The sequence below is a fragment of the Canis lupus genome, chromosome 6 (assembly GCF_048164855.1).
Source record: "Canis lupus baileyi chromosome 6, mCanLup2.hap1, whole genome shotgun sequence".
Lineage (NCBI taxonomy): Eukaryota > Metazoa > Chordata > Mammalia > Carnivora > Canidae > Canis > Canis lupus.
The window spans coordinates 26578188-26602807 of record NC_132843.1 but is presented as its reverse complement, the minus strand read 5'-3'; the positions used below and the strand labels follow the sequence as shown (position 1 = coordinate 26602807).

Here is a 24620-nt window from a genome sequence, read left to right as displayed (position 1 = left end):
AAGATGAAGGACACTTTTTAGATCTATCACAAATGTAGGATATAAAAGGAGTTTACTAAAAAGTATAGAAGGTAGCCCCCCATGACCCTTTCCAATCAAAGAAACAGCATACATACACTTAGAAAAAGTGCACATAGTACGAAAGGGTCGGCTTGGGCAACGTATTTAACCTTTCTGAGCACTTTTCCCCCCTCAGTATGAGATTAAGTTGTCCTTTCTCCCTCTGGAGAGATAAGAATAACACATTTATTCTTATCCAAGAGATTTAAAGATATAAAGATATTTTTTTTTAAGAGGAAAGGTTCTTAGATAACCTCCAAGCATCACCATAATTGAGTTTCTAAAAAACAAAAGAGTTCATAAATAGATGAATACTTTAGAAAAAGCATCAGTACAAAGGTATTTTTTTTCTCCTCTTTTGTTTCCTAGGTTTAGCCACTGAAAGCATCTGGGAGCAATGACTTCTTCATACGAGTGTGTGTTCCTCCTGGTGCCTATGTCCTGGTTTCTAAATTTTATTCTGCACAAAGAGAGCTTCTTGAGAGGTGGCGGGTTCCATGGGTGGGGCAAGGGAAGTACAGGGTGAGCCTGGAATGCCTTTTTGTGTCAAAAAGCAAGGATGTGCTCACGAACTAATGTCAATAGGTATGGGGGCCAGTTTGAAGGTGCTTCCAACTAGCCACGCTTGGGGCATTTTCATGTATCAAAACAATAATGGCTCTAATAGATTGTAATGCACTGAATAAAGAAAACTCTATAATGATGAAGAGAAAGAAGGGGAAAAAAGAAGGGAGGGAGGATACGAAGGTTTTTATAGAACATGGATAGCTAGTAAACGTAGAAGAAATGTTAGAACTGGTAAAAATCACAATTTTGGAACAAATGTAACTGATCCAGGAATGGCTCACTGTAAAACATTAAGTGAGAAGTTCTAGGGGAATAAGGCATTCATGCAATGTCAAGATATTACCTTAAACTTTACTTACTGTAATGGAAAAAAGGTACACCCTTACATTGGGATAAGCCCTTTAATCAAGTGATTCAACAGCATCCGTAATAATGATAGAAACTAAGGGGAAAAAGGTCATTGATGTCAGGTAAGAGCTCACCCACTGGAAGCTCAGTTCCTAACAGGCACTCACAATCTAGAATATGACGTAGACAACAGGAAATGGCCTCTGCAGCCACAACAGAAGCCACAAGGTATATGCAATGAAGTTTATACACTTTGTGGATTAAGAAGCCCAGGGTCATTACTGGGGGCCCAGCCAGTCCCTTTTCCTCTGAACACAACCTTGACCTTGTGGCAGCCCAGCCTGGCGGGGGTGCTCCTCTCATGTGCAAGGGTTTGCCCAAGTTCTCACCGTGCTCCCACACCTTCTCTGCTCCTCCAGAAGGCTCTTGGAGCACGAGGGACCAGCGTTCATCACCTCTGTAACCCCAGTACTGGACTTAGCATCATATTTAGCTGAATGTATATTTAGTGGTAAAGAAGGTAAAAGTGTTGAAATAAACACACGAGCAAGTAAATACAACTTGGTTCCATGGTTTCCAATTTCAGTTTGTCAGTACCAGGATCAGAAAGGGGCAGGGGTAATGAAGCCAAGTGTGCTGACAGCAGTTACAAGTTTCAACCAATGATCTAATTATAAAGCAGGAAACAGGAGGAGTTCAGGTGCCTGGAGTCCTCAGTTCTAAATGCAATGTCATACACCCCCCTCAAGAAGCACTAGCAATATTATAGCCTTGAAAATCTGTTAACAAAGAAAAAAAGGGAACTTTCTTCTAAAAATTTCTAGGGAAAGCCCTAATATAATTTAAAATGAAAATTAGGGACGCTTGGGTGGCTCAGCGGTTGAGTGTCTGCCTTCAGCTCAGGGTGTGATCCCGGGATCTGGGATCGAGTCCCGCATCGGGCTCCCTGCATGGAGCCTGCTTCTCCCTCTGCCTGTGTCTCTGCCTCTCTCTCTGTGTCTCTCATGAATGAATAAATGAATGAATAAATAAGAAAATTAAGTTGGGAACTGACTTCAAACAGAGTATCCAAAAGTAAATCTTCAGTGACCCGGAAACCTTGCCTATGCAGAAGACCTTCCCAAGGATTCTTGAGACCTGGTGCTTTGCTTTATTTGTGATTCACATACAGTTGCAAGGATTATCTCTGTAGAAGCCCACAGAACATACTCTTGGAACCTCACATCTGTGTCCCACTGGCCAGGCTCTCTAAAGGCCATGCCAACGAGGTAGAGAGAACAATGTGCGTAACAGCAGAGGTGATAAGGGGAGGACATGCCGATCTGGCACGTGCTCCCCGAGAGCAGCTATGGGCCAGCCTCACTGTGGAAAAAGCTTCTGGAAAATCAAGTTATTTCAGACCTTTTTATAAGCAGTATGCCATATTTTAATATCAATAAAATCTAACAGAAAGCAGCTTCAAGATGATGTTCGACACCTCTTACTAAATACACGCTTATCCAGTACCTACCACACAGCACGTACGCGATCCCTGCTCTCCAGGAGCTCACAGTCTCACGGGGTAACAGCTGTGTAAGCCCAGGCAGGGCGACACTCTACATTCTCAGGGACAAGGCAGCATTCCTGGCTACGTGACCACACATTCGGGCTGTACCCCCCTGCCCGAAACACTCCTCTTCCCCTCCTTTGAGTGACTAAGCGGACCATCCCGCACGCTGGGAGGTCACGGCACCTGTCCGCTGCCGTGGTGCGGCCATCAGGCTTGCCTGTTCTTCCCTTAGACTCACACACGGCAAGGTACGTGTCGCATCTGCTTTGCTGGCCCCACTTTATGTTCCCAAGGCCCATCTCAGTGCCCGGCCCAGAAGTTTTTACGATACGCCGAAGCAACTGCTAGGAGAGGTGTCCGTCCAGGGAAACCCTAGCAGGGGGAGCACGAGGAGGTGCTGCCAGCGACAAAGCCGCCGCCGGCAAGGGCCGCAACCCAGGAAGGAACTGAGCAAGAACACGGTGGGCCTCCCACCTCCCCACCTCCCGCTCAGAGAGCTCTCGCTTGGTTTCCAGATCCCCCTCCATTACTGCTTAGGATTCCGGACGAAGTGCAAATAGGGAAATTCAGTCAGTAAGTGTTTAACTCTGAGAGGAGCAGGCTGGCTTGTGCCGGGCGGGCCGAGTCTCTGCCCTGTTCGCTGCCTCTTCCGAAGGGGACGCACAGCCCTGCCGTAGGGGCTTCCCCGGAGAGCGCCGCCCCGCCCCACGCTGGGCCCGTCTCCCTACACAGGTCGGTGGCCACGATGTGGCTGGCTGCGTGCGACAGCTGACATACATTCATCAGACGCTCACTCTCCGCCCTGCCTTATCCAGCCTCGTGTAAATTTTAAAAGAAAGACATGGAAGGAACAGAAGCCGTACTGATTATATTTTTAGGACATCATCAAAGGCAGCTTGGAGAAAACCTGAAAGGGTGGATATGAGGTCAAAGTGGAAGGGTCATGGGGAAGACCAAGTTACCAGGGGAAGCTGGCTGGGAGAGGAACAGGGGGCCCCACGAGACCCTGTGCAGCTCCCGGGGGGCCAGGCCAGAGCGGCTGCAGGGACTGAGGCTGTCCTGGGTGCACTTCCTCCCGAGAACCCACATCGCTTGCTATAGCCAGAGCCCGACGTGGCCGCACCTCAGAGTCTTGGCCTTAAAATGCCACCTGTGCTTCATGGACCCTGTCCGGGTCAGCTGGGGCAGTCCCTGTCTTTCACCTGGTAGGCATGCAACACCGCCGCTCGATCTCTCCAAGAGGAGAAGGATGAAAACCAGACTTGCGTCCTCTGCCACGGGGCAGGGCTGGTGGAGACAGGGGTGCACGGTCCACGCTCCCCACCTACACGTGCCACATGCTTCCACCCTGCCCTGGACGGTCACTCCCAGGCTGGACAAAGGAACGGAAAGTGAATTTGAAAAACTTAATAGCAGATGAAGCAATCAGTATTTGAAACTTAAAATCAGGGGTTTTGAAATTCTGAAAGCAACTGAGCACAGGAGGGAAATGCCTGCTGAAGGAGGACGAGAGCGGGCAGGGCCAGTCACCTGGGCACTTACCCACCTCCCACGGGACGAAGAAATTAAAGCACAGGAAAGACTCATGGAAGATCTTAGTGTCTTCAGAGGTTTAAGGTTTAAAAAAAACCAAACAAACTACACAATTAAAGGGTTAAAGTAAAGGCTCATTTTTCAAAACAATGTCAAGTGAGCTCTTTAAATCCTCACGAGCTACAATTTGATATGGAAGTAATTTACCCCTCCCGGCTATCACATTCAGAAACACTAAAGAGTGAAACTTATAAAAATGAAAATGAAGTCTTTCACATTCATTCTGTTAAACGATTTCATGGTTTACTTTTTAGAACAGTAAACAATAGCCTAAAGTAGATCACACTCCTTAGACCGTTAAGAACTATGTTTTTCTTTATTTGCTGTAAAAGTCTTACCATCTCCTATCAAGGAACCAAACCCTAAAGTGTACCCAGCTTCTGGGGGGCCAGGACTTCTTCCAGTTACTTAGGCTGCTAGCATAAGGATGTGCTTAGGAATCTAAAATTCATCCACATCAGCAAATTTAAGACCAATATATCACTTTTAGGTAAGTTACCATTTATATTCCAATTTTGTGAGATGACGCAATGATGTCCTATTTGATGGCATCTTAATCCTGGTTTTAGAGATCAGGGTCCTCTGTAGCTGCCTTCCTGCTTCCCGGAACGCCCCTAAGCCCACAGACACTTCGCTTCTGTGCCTTCTCATGCCTCTCTGCTCAACGAGGCTTATGTGAAAAACATTCACATAGTGGCTTTTAAAGGGAGTGTAGCACTTCAGCTATAATGCAGATAGAGTTTTTTTTCCCCCTTACAGCTATCAACCATTCCCCAATTTTTTTTCAAGCTGCATTTGATGTCCTGAAAACATAATTAGGGGTAGCCCTGTTTTACAAGAATGGTTTTTCCCTCGAGCTTTTCTTTCTCTCCCTAATTTCCCCTTTCAAAATAAAAAGGAGTTTCAAAAGTGGGGGAAATAGACATAAATTCTGTACAAGTCCCTGTAATTCTCTGACTTTACTCATTGGATATGGACATGATTTACAATGCTAGTCTTTGAGCAGTTTTGTCTTAATTAATGCCTTTAAGATTTGTTGTATAAATATGATTCTAGACATTTTAACCATAGTTGTAAAAAAAAAAAAAAAACAACAAAGAGTGGCCTTATTCACTGCCTTAGTGAAGCCACATTATCACTGTGTCTAATGTCAATAATTAGTAGCTTAATGTTCATGGAAAATGCTACATTTGGGGCATATGAGGCCCAATGAATTCATAACGCTAAAGCAAAGAAAAGCACTTTACTTGGCTTCATCTTTCATGGCCAGAGCTCTGATGGAATTTAAAAATTCTTCTCACTTAATCTGCTGTATTCCTTCTGCCAAAGTCATAAACAGAGGAGCTAAAAATATGATGTTAATACTGTTGACAAGAACCACAGAGACATTAAAAACATGTGTACACATGCATACGCATACACATGCGCACACACACACGCACACTCAGGAAGCAAGCCGTCTTCTGGTCATCCCCAGCTTCTTCACTTTGAGAGCATATTCCCTCCACCCCCAGGTCCTTCTCACTCAATTACAGACCCCATAGAGGCAGGAGCTAGGGAATGGGTGAAATGGGTGAAGGTGGTCCCAAGGTAGAAACCTCCAGTTACAAAATAAGTCAGTCTGGGGGCATGACGTACAGCAAGGTGGTTATAATTCACGACACTACGTTTCAGAGTTGCTAAGCTCTCTCAGCAAGCAGATCTTAGCAGATCTTCAATGTTCTTACCACAAGAAAAAAATGGTCCTTATGTGTGGTGTTGGATGTTAACCAGACCTTACTGTGGTGATCATTTCGCAATCTATACAAATACTCCACCTGTTGCACACCTGAAACTGTGAGGATGTAGGTCAGTTATAGCTCAAAAACAAAACCCCACAGACCTGAAACATGACCGAAGATACACTGTACCTACAAGGATTAGTTACTTGTGGATGATCGGACATCACTTCCTTATCCTCTTTACATTGGCAAAGAGATTCTAATTTTTAACTGAGATAATGGACTTGGCTAAAAGAAATGTAAATAAAGTCACTGCTGGGGACAGAACATAGAGCTGGGCTGACGAGAAGAGTGAATGCCCACAGGAAGAGGGTTGTTCCTCAGTGACAAAACGGACACGCGAGCCGTCACACTGCAGGGTGACTGACCGTGGCCTCGCCAGTCCTAATTACTACAAATTCAAGGTCTCAGCCTGATTCCTTAAAAAAATGCTCCATACCTTCTCACTGTAAGATCTGTAATGTGTTCTCCGAGAGCAAAAACAGAAAAAAAACCTCTGGCCCTCAGGGGCCCGAGTTCAGTCCAAATGGAACATCAACAGGGGTTCCAGGCTGCTTCCGTTTGAGAGCTTCTTACAAGGCTGGCTCTTCTGCAATTGCGAGTTCATAGCCCTTCAGGCTCTGTCACCAGTGCAGCCAGCAGCAAAGTTGCGCTACTTGAGTGTCAGCTTGTCAAAGAGGGCAGCTCCTGGTGTGAGCACCTTGGAGCGCGGCACGAAGGACATCAGCCATCAGCCGGTGGGAATGAAGATCTGGCATGGAAACGGCGACCCTCCACCTGGCCCTTAGGGAGGCGGTGGCAGTGTGGGGGCCCTACGACCAGGCGGCCCTCACAGGAATCCTGGCTCTGCTGCCGGCTGTGTGGCGGGGCCTGGGCTGCCGCCTGGGTTTGTGCCGAAGACTGGAACAGCAATGCCGGTTTCCCCAGAGTTGGGAACGATACATGAGTTGATACATGGAAAGTCCTTACACAAGAGCCTGGCACCTGAGTAGGTACTCAATAATGCTAGCTCACGTTATTACCACTCAGCAAAGGAGACGTGATTCAACTCATGATGAAGTACACAATTTCCCATTTCTAGACACTAGAAAAATAAAAACTAAGCTGCTAAAGTAGTAAGAAAATCCGGCTCATTTTCAAGAGAATCTCTATGAAAAATTTTAACCCATAAACCACCAGTGGACACCAAGACATTGGTTCTTCTGTTCCATTTACTGTCTATCTTGAAAATCAGCAGGCTGTAGGCCAAGTCTCTGTGCTCTTTCTTAAATTACTTTGACTCCTTCATTCATGCAGCCCATGCTTACTGAGCTCCTACTGTGTACCTGGCCAGCTTAAGGTAGTTGGGATAAATCAATGAATGAAACAGAAGATACTTGTCTCTGTGGAATTTACATTCTAATGGGGGAATTAGATAATTAATAACATAATAAACCAGCAAGTAAATGCTATGGAAAAGAGAAAAGTAGGACAGAGGTGAGCACTGCTGGGTCCAGGGGTGAGAGAGCAGCCGTTTTCAGTATGAACTCCAGGGAACCTGAGCATCTACCACACGTCTCTCTCCAGTCTCAACCCCTCACTCTGACACCCAAGCCTTGCATGGGCCTCACCAGACCCTGGTCCCCTCGGAAAGACAGGGGTCAGGAGCACAGAGGCCCAGAGGTGGGAGTCCTGTGGCAGTCCTGCACAGATGGGAGGTGGCAAGATCCACACGTGTGGGGGTGAGCCTGGTTCCGAAGTCCCATTCCTCCAAGAAGTCTACATCTCATGCAACAACTCCACAGTCACAACTTCCAGGATCCCTGAAAGGGACGTGCCATTTTCCAAAGTACCCCTTACTTCAGGGCCTTGCTGAGAAAGTCAGGTTTCAACAGAGGCCTGAGAGAGGTACAGGTGCCCTTCTGGAAAGCCAGGAGGAGAGCATTCTAGACAAAGGCCCCGCCTCATCCATTCAGAAGCCAGGGAGTCTGGAGCAGAGCAAGCCAGGGGATGTGCAGGAGAGAAGGTCTGCAGGTCCTGGAGGGGGCAGACTGTTAGGGCCTCAGAGGCAGGGGTTAGGGGGTTAGGAGCCTGGGCTTTCATTCTGAGGGAAGTGGGAGCCACTGTGGGGTCCTGGGCAGAGGAGTGCTGTGGCCTGACAGCCGTGTGGAGAACAGACCATGGAAGGGTGAGGCCAGATGCAGAATGGCCACGGAGGAGGCCACTGCAGTAATTCTCCAGGGTGTGAGCAGGGAGTGCGCAAGATGAGTTTTCTTTTTGGTAAATCATTTACAACGCTCCAGTTTAGACAACCCTGTACCCTATAAAACAGGCACCAAACGTCTGGCCATTTTATACAACTTGCATTTTGCAATATTAACAGTAACAAAAGGCATTCTGATCAATGGCATCTGCTACTGATTCCAGGGGGAGGGCTGAGGAAAAATAGGCAGGGACAAGAGCTGGGAGTCAGCTAGTGTCCCTCCCAATTCACTGCTCAAGGGTCATTGCACAGTCTAGTTACTGGCTCTGCCCTGAGAGAGCATGCCAGAGAGCTACACTGAGTCAGAGCCTGAGAGTTCCCCTTCCCTGGCCAGGGTCTCAAAGCCTGCCCCTGTGATGGGCAAGAGGGCTGAGCATGGCCAGCCAGTGTGAGCATTCACAAAACCGAGTTACTTCTGCCCTGGTTACTGTCCATGCTGGAAATGATGTGCTTATTTTTAGCCATCATGTGATTCTCCAGTATTTTCCAGACTCTGCCTGAGTCACTATGGTTTCAGAGAATTTTTCATAGTGGGAAAAAATGCACAAGAACTCCTCCTCTCAAATTGGCTCAAGTATTAAAAAAATCTAACTTTTGAACAGTTATTTGAACATGGTGTGTGTATTCCTCTTGATCAGCTGTCTTTTCGCACCTCTCATATCTTGGTAGACAAGGAAGTGCGTGTGCTCTGAAAACATTAAGTGCTAACCAATCACTATCTTGGTTCAAATTCTTATTTTTAAATTGTCCTCAGAGCAGCAATGTCTCTTTAGAAATGGTGAGAATCCTTCACTCCCAAGAAACAATAACACAAGAATCGCAACAATTTAGGGGAACACTGCCTTGCCTGTCTACTGCAATGATAGGAAAAGCTGGTGGTTGAAGCAGCCCAACAAACCTAGCCAGACCATTAAGAACGAAAACACACATGCATCACCATGCCCTCACAGGGTCAACTGCACTCCTGGCACATGGCAGTCCTTTCAGCACAAAGCTTACAAATTAAGATGGCTATTTGGGGCGAACACAATTACTTCATAATGTATGGATACAGTCCGACTGCCTCTATTGTCAAGACCAGTGTTTGAAGTTGTTTTTCTGATGGTGGCAAGTCAGCTGTGCTCCATGAATACCATCTTACCCAGATTCCCTTGCAGAGAGCGAGCTGTGGTCTGAGGCCACAGAGCAGCTGGCGCTCAGTCTCACTGAACCAGAGCTGAGCTCCACCTGAGTCCTCTCCTCTCCTGCACCAGACTCTCTGCTTCCACCAACCAACCATTACGCCAGCAACGTGTGCATCCCTTATCCTTGGCTTCCCTTCTCCTCTTCTCATATCCAATCTTCAACTTTTATTGACTATATCTCCTTGAAGTCTCCATAGCCCACGTGTCCCATGACCTTTGTTTTAGGCCAACATCCTCTCCTGAATGATTTGTTGTAACAGCTTCTTAGCTAGTCTTCTGGATTATAACTCTATACTCTTCATGGTTTCTCTATACCAAAGAGCAAACTTGTACTAAAAACTTTGTAATGACTCCCAACTACCCCCTTTAAAGTGTAACCTCTGTGACCAACAGAACCTAAGATGACTGCCTCCCCCCAGGGATCCTGGCCTGATGGTATCCCATCTCTGTATAATCCCTTCGCCTCAAGTGTGGGTGGGACCTGTCTTGCTTCTAAAAGAATATGGCAAAGGTGATGGGAGGTCCCCCTTGTGATTATGGTACTCTACAGAACTCTGTTTGGTGAGCATATGTGTTAGAGAGAATCCTCCTACTGGCTTTGAAGAAGCAAGTCGCCATGTAGTAAGCACACATTTGGGAAAAGCCCACGTGGCAGGGAATGCAGGTGGCCTCTGGGAACTGAGAGTAGCTGCCAGCAAGAAACCAAAGCTTCAGTTCTGCAGCCTCAAAGAAACAGTCACAACCCAAGGGAGCCCTCCCCAGTGAAGCCTCTGATTAGACCACAGCCTCAGCAGATACCTGGATGGCTGCCTGGTGGGATCTTAAAGCAGAGAACACAGATAAGCAGAAACTGGACTTCACAAGATGTGTTGTTTTAAGCTGCTAAGTTTGTAGCGGCTGTTTTGCAGCAACACAACATAAATACCACCTCTCAACTCATACAGGGGCATGGCTCAGCTCTGCAGTCTTACTCTCAACATTCACGGGGAACAACACACACATCATTTCACTGAATATAGCATATTCTCTGTTGATGGCAACATGCTACTCTTTCTGCTTGCAGTGCCCCTGCCCATACCCATGACCTGGCTAATTTCTACTCATTAAGTCTTAGTCAAATCTCACTTTTCCCAAGAAGCTTTTCTATTTCTAGAATACACAAAACCAGCTCAGGTGGTCTTCCGGCACACCCTGATAGAATGCACCTCACTTTAGTGCTGTTGTCTATTTATTGCCAGGTTTCATCACAAGGCTGTTACTTCCCTGAATGACGGTGTATCTCCAGAGCCTTAAATGCATGTTGAGAGACTGAATGAGAACTCAAGTAAGGCTTTCCCAAAACCAGCAACGGGTCCAATAAATAGGAAGTGCTGTTTAAGGAATTTTTTTTCTGAGCTGCTGTGTAGTGCACGATGCAATTTCCTAGGCTCTAGTACAAGAGGCTTCCCTCAGGTGATGGTTATCAAAAATAGCTATATATCAGCTTAAGGACTGCGTCTTCCTGAATCCAAATTGACATGCAGAGATTCAATCTACATCAATTCAACAAATTCTAAATAAGAACCTTCACTGTGTCTTGCAATGGAGAAAAATGATTGAACAAGACAGAACTGGTTGATAGTTTAGTTCACCCAATTCAAAGGGAGTCTAGAAAGTTCATCCAAGTCAGAACTGTTTTCTATTCCTGCCCAACATACTTGAGTGACAAAGAATGGCACCAGTAAAAAAGAAAAATGGGTGTATGGGTGATCTGTGATATTGTTTATGGAAACTGAAAATAAATGCTAAGTCATGGCCTCTTGAGGCCTCACAAGTTTTATTGTGAGGTTAAGAAGCCAAACACCAACTTATTATTCCTTTAGAGAGAAAAAGGATGATCAGAGTAACATGTGGGGTTTAGTGCAAAACCAAGTAATATTTCAACAACCTAGGAAGCAGTAAAAATAACACGTGCTAGGTATGAAAGGACTCAGCTGTTTACAAAAGGACTAGGTTGGTCTGCTTTCCAGCTGCAGGTAGATAACAATGGAGGCCTTCGGTCTTCTTCTGCAAAGTCTTGTGGGAGGAAACAGAGTATGGCATGCCAAGACATATTATGCCAGTTTTGTCTGAGGGGCTTATTGCTCTTCCCTTTGAAGTCACCCAGATTATCTATTCAGAGAATGATTTGAACCAAAGGATCAAGAAATCAGAGATTAGTCATCCCACTAATCTAGGGCTCAATATTCCAGACTTCATACACATTTCTGCTCCGGGGCTGAGAAGAGGCCTGGAATAAATGGCTCAACGCTTCCTGCATTTATGAATTTATATGAGGTCTAGCAACTCTCACCGAGAGCCTGTCGCAAGGATGAATAAGAATGTTTTTAAACTTTAAAAATTGCTATTTTAAAAAACGAATGTCATTCAAATCAAACAGCATGTGCTCTGTTTCAAGCCTTTATGACACTACACAGCCTTTTATGTCCTCCATATGCTATGCAATTTGAATTTGGTTTGTGAAAATTTACTGTGGCTCAGTATAGTGTGAGGAGGAGATAACATAAAATAAGACCACATCCATGATATTCCAGAGGCAATATAATGGTTCAAGAGTGTCGGCTCTGGAATCACAGTGTCCAGCAAACTTTGGATCCTCTATTTCTAGTGTGTGATTCTGGCAAGTTACTTAACCTCTCTGTGCCTCGGATTCTCCACCTCAAAAACAGGGGTAATGGTTGTAGGTTCTGATCTCTAAGCCTTCAAAAATTCTAGTTTTATGGAAAACTATGTCATATTTTGATTTCAAAGAGCCAAAATAACTAAAGGTGGTAAATAGCATTAGTAAATCACCTGTCAAAGATGCTGTCTCGTAAACAAACACATTGGGATGGCAATAAAAAATGCATAATTGTTCCTAGGAAGAAGGTTCTCGATTTCGTCCTTAGATACTCCCAGAACATTTTGATCTGAAGCTCCTGAATTCTTCATGTCTCTGTTCCTCTCTGTGCCCTCAATATTCCAAACTCATAGACAGTCAGTGTCCTGACAAGGCAGATTGCTCATATCGTATGCTGTGGTTTTCTCATTCCAGGTTGAGAAATGCAGCTTTAATTATTCTTTGAGGAGAAAAGTATCCCTCTGCCCAGTGGTGCATCATTTATATATCTTACATAAGACAGATGTATAACTGGAGGAACAAAACCACCAATACCCTTATCTTTCCCATGAGCAGCCATACCTGGAATGCAGCTTAGTGATGGGATGGATGCTTTCTTACTAGCAGGAGGCCAAGGGAATGCAATGCTGACCCAGCCAGCGATGGAGCAAAAGATACAGTGTTCATGTAATAAGATGATTTTTGCTAATTATGAGACTGGTAAAAATGCACCTATTCCTTGTTTTGAGTTGATATTACATGATTTCTTAAAATGAACATATGATCCTTGAAGAAGTGAGCAGGTATGTGGTTAGATGACAGGGGACTGTGAGGACAGTTAATAGCAGAAACACACCGGGGAGGTGCAAGAATAGGCATGACTCATCTTGATAGAGAGAGATCAAGAAGGGACAAGAAAGATGCCTGTGTTTCCCCTATGCCTTTGAGAAGCCAAATGCCATCATGGACTGGTCTGGTCTAAAGAGTAGACACAGGAAAATGCATTTTTTTGGAATAAATAATGGCTTTGGGGTGAGAGCAATGTTTGTGTTTAAAGGGCAAACTTTTGGGATGCCTGGATGGCTCAGTGGTTGAACTCTGCTTTTGGCTCAGGGTGTGATCCTGGGATCACAGGGGAGCCTGCTTCTCCCTCTACCTATGTCTCTGCCTCTCTCTCTCTCTCTGTGTCTCTCATGAATAAATAAATAAAATCTTTTTTTTTTTTTTAAAGGGCAAACTTTTCTTAAAAGGTAAGTGAAGACATATGTTTTGTCAGTAATGAGGAAAAGAAGTCCTGCACGAAGGCACAGGCCTAAGGTCCACGTTAGGACCCTTTGAGTGAAATCCAACTTCTTGATTACCTTTTACTTGGACTCTAATTAAGCCCCTGTTAAATCAAAAACATCAACACTCTTTGAAGCAATACACGAAAGGCTGCAATGTCCAAAATAAAGCATCACAATGTCTATGATACAATCCCAAATTACTCAACATATGAAGAGCCAGGAAAATGTGACACGTTCTCAAATAAAATCAACAGATGCCAATTGTGAGGTGGTCGGGATGGTGGAATTAGCAGACAAGAACTTTAAGCAGCTATCATAACCATGCTTAGTGAAGTACATTCATAATAAACAAAAGGTAGGCAGTATCAGAAAAAAAGTGAATTAACAACTGAAAACATGCAATAACTGAACTTTTAAAAATGCTCAATTTAAGAGAGATGACAGAGGAAAAAGAGGGTAAACCTGAAGATGTATTACTAGAAAACCTCTAATCTAACGAAGAGAAGAGATGCTGGGGAAAAAAGTGAACAGAGCCTCAGGAAGCTGTGGGATAATTTCAGCTCTAACATATGGATAAATGGTGTCCCAGAAGGAGAGGATAGAGAGAATGGAGCTGAAAAAAATGTCTGAAATAATGGCTGCAAACTTCCCAAATATGATAAAAGACAAAGTTTACAGATTTAAATAGCTTAATGAACTTGAAAACAAGATAAATTCAAAGGGAGCCATTAGGCCCATCCCAGTCACACTACTGAAAACCAAAGATAAAAAGAATCCTGACTGCACCCAGAGAAAAACAATGTATTCAAACAGGGGAAGAATGATTAGAATGAGCAAGCACTTCTTATCTTTGGAGGCCACAGACACTGAAACAACATCTTTAAAAGTTCATAAGGAAAGGATAATCAGCTGGAATTCTTTATTGACAGAAAAATTTCAATAATGAAGGTGAAATAAAGACACTTACAGAAAAAGGACGCTAAAAGAATTTGTTGCCATGGGACTTGCTCTATGAGAAATGCTATAAAGCACGTACTTCAGTATGAAGAGAAATGAAATCAGTAGGGAACTTGGATCTTTAGGAATGACTGAAGAAGACTGGAAATGGTAAAAAGTTGGGGAGAAAAAAACCCTCTATTTTTTCTCTTGATTCTTTAAAATACACGTTTGCTTAAAACACCACTGCCTCATAGAAATGTAATGTTAATCATGTTATTAAAAATTTAAAGACATTAATTTTAATATGTGCAAAACACATACAATATATACAGATTATAATTTCTACATATAATCAATGAAACTTTTAGAGGTTTTATATTTATATTCTTCATTCTTCACACTTAGTTTTCTAAATCCAGGATGCATTTTAAACATACAGCACATTTCAGTGTAAAATAAGCATATTTGAAATGCTCAAGCCAGTTTAAACTGAACAATAGCCAGTTTAAAACAAGTTATAACATTGCCTTGTGGGGTATATAATATATGTGGATGTAATACATATGACAACTATAACAGAGGACACTGGGAGCAAGGGTTGCCAGGCAATAAATTAAGATGGAATGTACAATATTTTAAAAATCCAGAATATGGATATGGCACCTACAGCACAAGCAAAAATAAATAAATAAATAAACAAACAAGTGGGACCACATCAAACGAAAACACTTCTGCTTAGCAAAAGAAACCAACAACAAAGTGAAAAGACAACTTACAGCACGGGAAAAAGATTTGTGAACCATGTATCTGGCAAGAGATTAATATCCAAAATGCATAAAGAACTCCTACAATTCAAGAGCAAAAAAGCAAATCACTCAGGGCACCTGGGTGGCTCAGTGGTTGAGCATCTGTCTTTGGCTCAGGGTATGATCCTGGGCTCTCTGCAGGGAGCCTGCTTCTCCCTCTATGTCTCTGCCTCTCTGTGTGTGTCTCTCATGAATAAATAAATAAAATCTTAAAATAAAAAAAGCAAATAACTCACCTCAATTAAAAAAAAAATGGACAAAGGACCTGAACAGACATTTTTTCAAAGATATATGAAAGGCCAACAGGTAGATGAGAAGATGCTCAACATTAGCATTCACTAGGGAAATGTAAATTAAAACCACAATGAGGTATCACTTCACTCCCATCAGAACAGCTATCACCAAAAAGATAAGAAAGAACAAATGCTGATGAGGATGTGGAGAAAAGGGCACCCTTGTGCACTGTTGGTGGGGCTGCATATTGGTGCAGCCACTACAAAAGTCTGTAAGGAGGATCCTCAAAAAACTGAACATAGAACTGCTAGATGACTCATCAGTTCTGAGTATTTATCCAAAGGAAATGAAAACATTTCATTGAGTAGATGTAGTAGAGTAGACTCCCCACTGAGCATTGAGCCTGATGTTGGGGCTCAAGATCTCAATACCCTGAGATCATGACCTGAGCCCAAATCAAGAGTCAGACATAACCAGCTGAGCCACCCGGGCACCCCTAATTCCTTTGATTCAGAAAGGTATTTGCATCCTCATGTTCACAGCAGCATTACTTACAACAGCTGAGACATTGAAACAATCTAAACGTCTGTCAATGGATAAATGGATAAATTGTGGGATAGACACACAGACACACAGGAATATTTTTCAGCCATAAAAAAACAAAATCCTTCCATTTGCAACAACATGGGTAGACCCTGAAGGCATTATGCTAAGTGAAATAAGTCAGACAGAAACACAAAGACTGTATGATCTCACCTGTTAACTCTTTAAAACAAACAAACAAACAAACAAACAAACAAACAAACAAACAAAATCACATCGTGGTGACTAGAAGCAGAGAGCACAGTGAGGTGAAATGCAAGAAGGTGGCCGAAAGGTACAAACTTCCAGTTATAAGTAAGTACTAGGGATATAATGCACAACATGATAACTGCAGCTGACAGTGATGTTTGATTTATAGGAAAGTTGTTAAGAGAGTAGATCCTCAGAGTTCTCATCACAAGGAGAGACTTGTTTTCTTTTTATTGTATCTATATGAGGAGATGGATGTTGGCTGAACCTATTGTGGTTTCACAATACCTGTAAATCAAACCATCATCCTGTACTCCTTAAACTCACATGGTGATATATGTGAATTATTTCATAATAAAACTGGAAAAAATAATAATCATAAAAAGATCCAGAAGACAACAGGAAAAGAGAAACAAGGGTGCCTGGGTAGCTCAGTTGGTTAAGCATCTGACTCGATCTCAGAGCTGTGAGCTCAGGCCTTGTGCTGGGACCATGCCAGGCATGGAGCCTACTTTAAAAAAAAAGGGGGTGGGGGAAAGAGACACAGATAAAACAGAGGGGACAAGCAGAAAACAAATGATAATATGGTAGACCTAAATCCTGCCAAATCAGTTAATTACATTAAGTCGTAATGAACTGGATACTGCAATGTCCAGAGATTATGAAATGAATAAAAATGCAAGGCCCAATTATATGCTTTTTACAAGAGGCACACTTTAAATATAAAGTCAGAGAGGTAGAAATTTAACTTATCATGGGGAAAGATATACCATGCAAACAGTTAAGCATAAGGAAAGTAGAGTTTAGTATCAGATAAAATAGACTTCAAGACTAAGAGTTTTAACAAAGATAGAGAGGGGCACTGCATAAAATACAAAGGTCAATTCTTTGGAATGACTTAATCATAAATACGTATGCGCCTAATATACGGGAGACGAAAACTGAGGGAACTGAAGACAATTTCACATCAGTGTAACACCCTTTTCACAGCCAATTATTAGAACTAGACAAAAAAAAAAAAAAAAATCAGTAAAAACAGAGAGGATCTGAGTAACAGTATCCACTACCTTGATCTGATATTTCTAAAACACTCCACAACCAACAACTGCAGAATACATATGCTTCTCAAGCACACGTGGTACCAACAGACACCCTATTTTGGGCCATAAAATCAAGATCAGAACAAGGACAAAAAAACTATAAACTGCTACATTTCACTGCTTCTCCTAAAAACATAAAATAGAACAAACATTTTGGGAAAGTAAAAGCAACTCTTCTCTCTCCAGAGAAAGTGACAGGCAATGTTTATTTAGATTACAGTTGGTCAGCAAATACCAATAAACCTGGTCACCTTGTTAAGATCCTATGAACAGCCTTAGAGAAACCAAATTAAAGATAACTGAGTAGTCACATATTCAATAGTTTAGGAAAATACCATCAGGATTTGTTTACATCTACATTTAGGGATTTAAGTATGATTGTTCAAATCCTTTATTATACTTAGGTTGCTTCCTCTTTGAAGCCACTTTTCCAATATTTCTATTGATCTCATTTTAAGGCTGGAACACTCAAGTCCCTCAGGAAAAGAGACAGCACACACTCAATTTCCATAGCAACTCTAAATCCATCACACTATATTTGTATATGAGAATTTGATTTAAATACATTAATATATGTGAATTTGCAATGTGTCTAAGCTGTGGTTGCTATAGGAACCGCAACTTCAAATTTCCTTTTAAGTTTAGTAAGTGCACACACTTAACGACTGGTTCCCCCCCGGCCCCTGCCAGCTATCTTGAGTTGCCAAAAAGGCTCATTGCAATAAACTGATAAACAACATGATTCACAATGATATATGCACTTAAAAGGTATCTATCATTATGAAAATGTGTATTTTAATACATGCTCCTTGTTGGTAGATCAAAAGCAATTCAAGATGTGATTCGTCAGAAGGTAGATCGAACAAGACTTGCCAATTAATTGTCACCCTGATGTGACAGCCTCTGCTTATGCTGAAGCTCATTTTAGACCAGGTAAGTCACCCAACTACAGAAAGACACCAGTGGGCTCTACGGCTGCTCTGAATCTGCAGGAGGACATTTTGTGTCTGTATTGAATTGGCAGAAAAATCTAGCACATTCTCGTAGCAGCAGAATGCGTCTATTTTACACAAAAGCAAACAACCCATGGTGCATGGCTACAGAAGTCATCTGTATGATGAAAACACTTTTTTTTCCGATTTAGATAGTATTTAATTATCAACATGTGGATAATCCATTCCATGATCATATTTCCACTCTAATATGGGCCCTTTGCCACAAGATGCTCTGGAGCTTCTACTTACTGTTCTTATATTTGTTATAGTCAGGACATGCAACTTAATTTTAATATTAGCCTAAGGAAATATTGGGGAGAAAGAAATCCACTATAAAACCAGTCAAGTATTCCAAAGCCAAAGGAAAAAAATAAAGACGATCTCCTGCTTTGATTGTAACAGCCACTGCTAGTTTCCACTAATGCAGATGGTTGAGAAATGACAAGGCTTAGAGGTGGAACAGAAATTACTGCTGAATGTTACTGATATGGCATCACTGTCAGATCACTGTGATACAGATCTGAGAACTCCCAGAGAGCTGACCCTCACACCTCAGCATCAAGCACTTTGTCTTAAATTTTGGATGAACAAAATCAGTCTTGTATATAAAGAGGATGGCCTTGGATGGTTTCAGATCAGAGGCAGGGAGGCCACTTTAGAGACTGTAAGTAATTCATGGGGGAGAGGATTATCAATAGAAAATGAAACAGAATCTTAAGAATTAGAAGGAAACTCTGAGTGTATCAATTAATACAGGCTGGTGTCCTAGTGATACTGAAGGACACAGAGAGGCATGGACCTACCTGATTCCATAATAAAGCATTCAGGGTGTTCAGTAAGCTTTCTGAAGTCTTTTGGCTCTTCTTCTACTGATGCTTATCCTTTTTATTGCTATAAGTGTATTCCTTGCCTAAGTAAGCTATGTGCTGAGAAACCATATCTCCATGTTTGTTATAATTACACATTTTGTATCACAGATTTTATAACACCTATTTTGACTCTTGGAAGACATTTTGGCTTCCATTTTCTTGGCTGTATTCCCAAGAGTTGGATATATGACCTCAAGATAAATGAGGTCTTACTTTATAGGAGCCTTTCACCTATCACATACAACTTTTTTTTTTCATTTTTATTTATTTATGATAGTCACACAGAGAGAAAGAGAGAGGTAGAGACACAGGCAGAGGGAGAAGCAGGCTCCATGCACCGGGAGCCCGACGTGGGATTTGATCCTGGGTCTCTAGGATCGCGCCCTGGGCCAAAGGCAGGCGCTAAACCGCTGCGCCATCCAGGGATCCCCACATACAACTTTTAAAACAATGTTCTACATGTGATGTATACCTTGCTATAATTTTTTCCGCGGTATAATTTTTCCATCCCACAATGTCGAAGAGACAGAACCTATTTTGTTTAAAAGGGTATGACTGGTTTGACTTTTGAAAATATCCTTTCTCCCTCATGAAAACCAATGAGGTAAACGTGGTCAAGGTATGAGGAACGTGAGTCTTAAGAACTACTGCCTTGGGCAGCCCTGGTGGCGCAGCGGTTTGGCGCCGCCTGCAGCTCAGGGTGTGATCCTGGAGACCGGGATGGAGTCCCGCATTGGGCTGCCTGCATGGAGCCTGCCGCCTCTCTCTCTGCCTGTGTCTCTGCCTCTCTCTCTCTCTGAATAAATAAATAAATCTTAAAAAAAAAAAAAAAAAAGAACTACTGCCTTCTGCAACATTAAAAACCCTATTTATTACCTGTTGACTTTACCGTGTTTCCTGAGCTTTGTCACCCAAGAGTTTAGGCTCTGGAAGAAATATGTTTCTCGTTCAGGTTCACGGACATTCTATCAAAATAGCACATACTTCTCTGTGGCTTCTGTGAAAGACCAGTGGGGGAACTGCTAGAAAACAAAGCCAAGGCAGCACCATGGGCAGTGGTACCAATACAAGGACATGTTGTGATTGTGGGGGGGGGGGGGGGGGATTTCTGCGGCCTGTCTGATTTCACTACTAAAAAACTTGGGGAATAAAAAGAGTGGCAGCTGAGTTGAATCTGTACATCATTAACAGCTAAAGAAAAAGGCCCTAAGTTGAGAAATGCCAGCTACCCTGGGTTTCCCCTCCCGTCCATGTCCCCCCCCCCATTGGACAAAACACACCACTCTTCTTTTCTCTCCCCCCATTGACTACACTGTCGAAGTTTCTGACCAAACTGGAAGGCCAGTTTGAACTGCCGTACATTTTTGTTCCTCAAATTTCTTGTGGCTTTTTACCCAACCTCTCCCCAGCACTTGTTAAAATAAAAATTCCTCTTCCTGTCTGAATGTTTATCAACACCCTTGACTTACTTCATTTTCTCCCTCCAGCTTAATGGTCCTGCTCCACAAATCTCCCCTCCTTTTCCCTATCACCAATTATTTCTTCTCCACGGACCTTCCTCCCCTCTTACCAACTTGCTCACTGTGCCTTGTCCTAAAAGCAAACGACAACAGATCAAGAACAACACCAGCTCTTTCCAATCTCACCTCTTGAGGCTGTCAGCTTCTCCCCATAACAACTAAACAGTCTTCCTCAACTTGTTTCCTGATGACTTTGGTGAAGGTGGAATCTACGCTTACTGCATGACCTAGCCATTTGTGAGGTCATGCCCTCGTCCAGTCTCTGCAGTCCAGCAGGTATGTGCACTCAGCATTTTAACAGACCAGTTCTCTCAAGGATCATTCCTCCCCTCCTAAGAGTCAGGTACCTTTGGCCTCTTTTCAGGCTTCATCCTATTTGATCTCTCCACAGTTAATTTCTGGCATTGCAGGTGATCCCTCTTTCTAGAAATTTCCTACTGTTCATTCTCTGATTCTGAATTTTCCTAGTTTTTCTCCCGATGTTGATATCTTTTTTCTCAGCTTCCTCTTTTTCCTCTGCTCCTTAAATGTATGTATTCCCAGAAACCTGTGTGTCAACTTAGTTTCTTTTTTATAAGCTCATTCATTTTATAGCTTCAACACTGGATTTTTATGCTACCTTAAACTCTTCCTCCAATTCCTCTAACTCACCCTGGGTCCCATCATTCCACTGGGTGACCCCTAAATTGGAAATCCAATGGGCTCTTTCAGACCTTATTTTACCGGACTCCTCCACAGATTTAGACATGTTGGCTAGTCTGTTCCATTTCCTTCTGCCTCCCTGACGTGCCATTCCCCATTCCCTCATTTCTTTCTGGCATCTTCCTTGCACAGGTGCAAATCCTTCCTTTTCTACCCAAACATTCAATGTTAGAGGCTCCCCTTTCAGCCTCAATGACGTGGGTATATGGAAGCCTCACAAATGTACACCTCTAGCCTATGCAACATACTTCTTAGTATGTTTAGTATTAGTTTAGTATTAGTTTTTTTTTTTTTTTTTAAATGTATTAGTATTCTTCTAGCCACCTCTTATCCATCCTGATTGGAGGCTGGGGATAAATAATAAATAAGGAATTTGTATTATTTACAATATTAACGTTACTGATTTAACAAGTGTGAATGCTGGTTTTTAGGATGGAACAAGTAGTTTCTGAGGATTTCATTGTTTAACTGTACAGTATCATAACTTGTGTTAATAATGACCTCAATTGTACAAGAACACCTACCTGTTTGATAAAGTCTATTTTTTATGGAAGGATGTTTATATTTTTGAAAGATTTTATCCACAAAAGTTTAAAGAACTTTAAAGTTCTAGGTATTCATCCCCTATGATTTTACTTTTGGAGCTGAATAAATGAGGTCTTGCTGAGTATTATCACATAAAAATTGGCACTGACCATACAGGAGATAGAATGCATATTTCATAACTTTTCTTTCAAAGATTATAGATTATTCATATTTAAAAACATAAATTGGTTCATATTCTGTTTCTATAGCCAGCAATTAAGCAGTAAAAATACTTCAGTTGAAATCTAAACAGACTTGATATTTTTCAGAAAAACATACCAAGAAAATGAAATCTATCCCTGGAGTATTATTTTAACACACAGCTTGAATGATACAAGGTGAGTAACTCTGCCTTTTTAGTAGTCTAATCATGATCATTAGACTTATTATAGATAAGACACTGCTGGGAAGATAATGTGGTCAGAGAGACAACAATAAAAACCATCCAGAGGCATAAAGAGACTGCTGGGAATAATCAACCAAACACAGGAAAGCACAGATGAACCTGAGCCATTTTCTAAAAAGAAAGAGAGTGTCCGATTTCACTGTTCTGATACCTGCGGTGGGGGAGTTTGCATGGTGAGACTTTTTCGGCAGGTTGAAGATCTGTTCGCCAGGGTCAGGGGGAGGGATTGCATCTTGCCCTTGCCGTGCTTCTACAGGATCATACTCTTTCCCGTCATAGTTAGCATCATAGAATTTCTTAAACCACTGAATGAAATCCAGGTTGTCCTGGAAACGTCCTTTCACCAGCTTCTCCACTGGGATCACCTGCAACATAAAATCTCTGTGAGTCATGACCCTGTTTGGGGGTATTTAACACAACTAAAGTGTTCTCTGTAACTATTTCCTATGCATCCACGATTACAGACTACTGGTTTCCCCCTCAGCTTCTTGACCAGCTATATTCTAGAATTCACCTTTTTTTCCCCCCATCATATTAAAGAAAAGTTAAACTAAAATGCTGTAGATGGTTGTGATTTATTGCCTACTTCTGAACAAATGAGATGAAACAAGGAATACCCTTAGCTGTCAAGAGGGGCTGATCCTCTTCATGATGTATTTAATTACTCAAGCATCTCCCTGCAAAAATGGGCCTGGGATGTTGTGCTGTTTCAAGATTGATGGATTTTCCATATTTCTTTTTACCACTTGCTCCAGCGGTGTTGGAATAAACTCCTGTAAGGATTATAGCTACCAGAGAGTGTGAATGAATAAGATTCAAATCAATGCAAACATTTACTTATCTAATGGTTTGTATGAGGCTAAATAAACTTCCCTGTTTTCTGTTGTTTTATTTTTACACAAGACAGAGAAACAAGCATTAAAAAGAACTGCCTGTAGGATGCCTGGATGGCTCAATCAGTTAAGTGTCTGACTCTTGATTTTGGCTGGGTCACAATCTCAGGTCGTGAAGTGGAGCCTCTATGTTGGGCTCTGCACTCAGCAGTGAGTCTGCTTGAGATTCTCTCTCCCTCTGTCCCCCCTCACTTTTTCTCTCTCTCCCTAATAAATCTTAAAAAAACAAAACAACTGCCTGCAATACAGAGCCCAGTAGTCCATGGGCTACACAGGAGCCCAGCTGATGTGCCATGGGAGAGCAGAGGGACAGAATGGGGTCTGGTTAGGGAAGTCACTGAAGGCATTCTGGAAGACAAGGTACACCAAATTCACCTCCACTTCTGAGATAGATCTCAGCTTTTCATGGAGTAGGCCTTTCTACTGGCAACCTAGACAGGACGGCCAATAGGTATTCCCATTAGAGGCTGTACAGGAACTTTCAGAATTATGACAGGAAGAAATATGGGGTGACTAGCTTTACTTCAGTGGGCAGCTATTTTTGAAGGAAAATGGAAAAAAGGACTTAGTTATTCAGATTGTGCCATTACCAGGTTCTGACATCCTCATCTTTGGGAATCCTAGCTGAATGTAGGCCACGAGAGTTAGAAAGCTAAGGAGTGAATCTTATCACAAGTACACAATTCAGACACAAGCCTAGTGTTTAAAGCACACAGCTTCACTGTGTAATCGTATGAATGGAAGCCATATACATTAAATTTTCAGCAAGGCTTTGCCACTCAGGAACTAGAAACCACTGATATTCTAAAATGGATCCTCAGGATCACTTAAAAATAAAGATCTCAAATATCAATGACTACTTTAAGGAAAAAAAAACAACTGAAGCATTTTAGGCCACCCATTAAACTAAACTAAATCATTAGCAATGAATCTTTTTCAAAAATGTTTTTGATGAAGCAAAAATTGAAAAGAAGTATAGAGCAAAACAAAGAGAAACAAACTTTGGGAAGGGACCACATTTTTTGTGAAGACTCTTTCAGGGAGGGAGGACTTGGGTGTAGAGCTCTCTCTCCTCCCAAACTTAAGTGAAGTCTGCCCACACAGAATAATTCCTTCCACACATGCATTTAATATTTGACTTTTTATTGTGCTAAATATTTTCATGTTTTCTGATTTATAACTTTTGTTTGTGCTAATACCAATATTTTTAAGGTTTTTAAAATTTAATTCAATTTGCCAACATATAGTACATCATTAGTTTCAGATGTAGTTTTCAATAATTCATCATTTGTGTATAACACCCAGTGCTCATCACATCATGTGCCCCCCTCTCCCGCCCCCCAACCCCCTGCAGCCCTTCGTTTGTTTCCCAGAGTCAACTGTCTCTCATCTCACAGTTTATCTTCCTCTCTGATACTGATTTTTAGTAAGTGCCTTCTTAGGGAATAAAGCCCTTTAGTTAAATGCTACTATATTCTGGTTTCTGCCAAATGTGAAAATTTAACAACAGTTTTAGATGGTGGTACCACCT

The 24620-nt window shown here is 42.3% G+C and overlaps 1 protein-coding gene and 2 long non-coding RNA genes across 13 annotated transcripts in view; 1 reads left to right on the top strand and 2 right to left on the bottom strand.

The window, feature by feature from the left end:
* The window catches only part of MAPRE2 (microtubule associated protein RP/EB family member 2), a 157430-nt gene that overhangs the window by 10189 nt on the left and 122621 nt on the right, over window positions 1–24620 (bottom strand). For all 11 annotated transcript variants that reach the window (XM_072829254.1, XM_072829259.1, XM_072829256.1 and 8 more), the window contains one exon: window positions 22348–22561. In XM_072829254.1, the coding sequence (XP_072685355.1) occupies window positions 22348–22561 (214 nt within the window). The remainder of the gene's footprint in view (window positions 1–22347; window positions 22562–24620) is intronic.
* LOC140635131 (uncharacterized) lies at window positions 4–22339 on the bottom strand. Its single transcript, XR_012032465.1, has 3 exons — window positions 20630–22339; window positions 19860–20005; window positions 4–3896 (listed from the first exon to the last, which is right to left on the bottom strand). It is a non-coding gene; the product is annotated as an uncharacterized lncRNA (long non-coding RNA).
* Window positions 20803–24620, top strand: part of LOC140635130 (uncharacterized) — a 40772-nt gene continuing 36954 nt past the window's right edge. Inside the window, exons 1-2 of the long non-coding RNA XR_012032464.1 lie at window positions 20803–20846; window positions 22060–22128. This is a non-coding gene — a long non-coding RNA (uncharacterized lncRNA). The remainder of the gene's footprint in view (window positions 20847–22059; window positions 22129–24620) is intronic.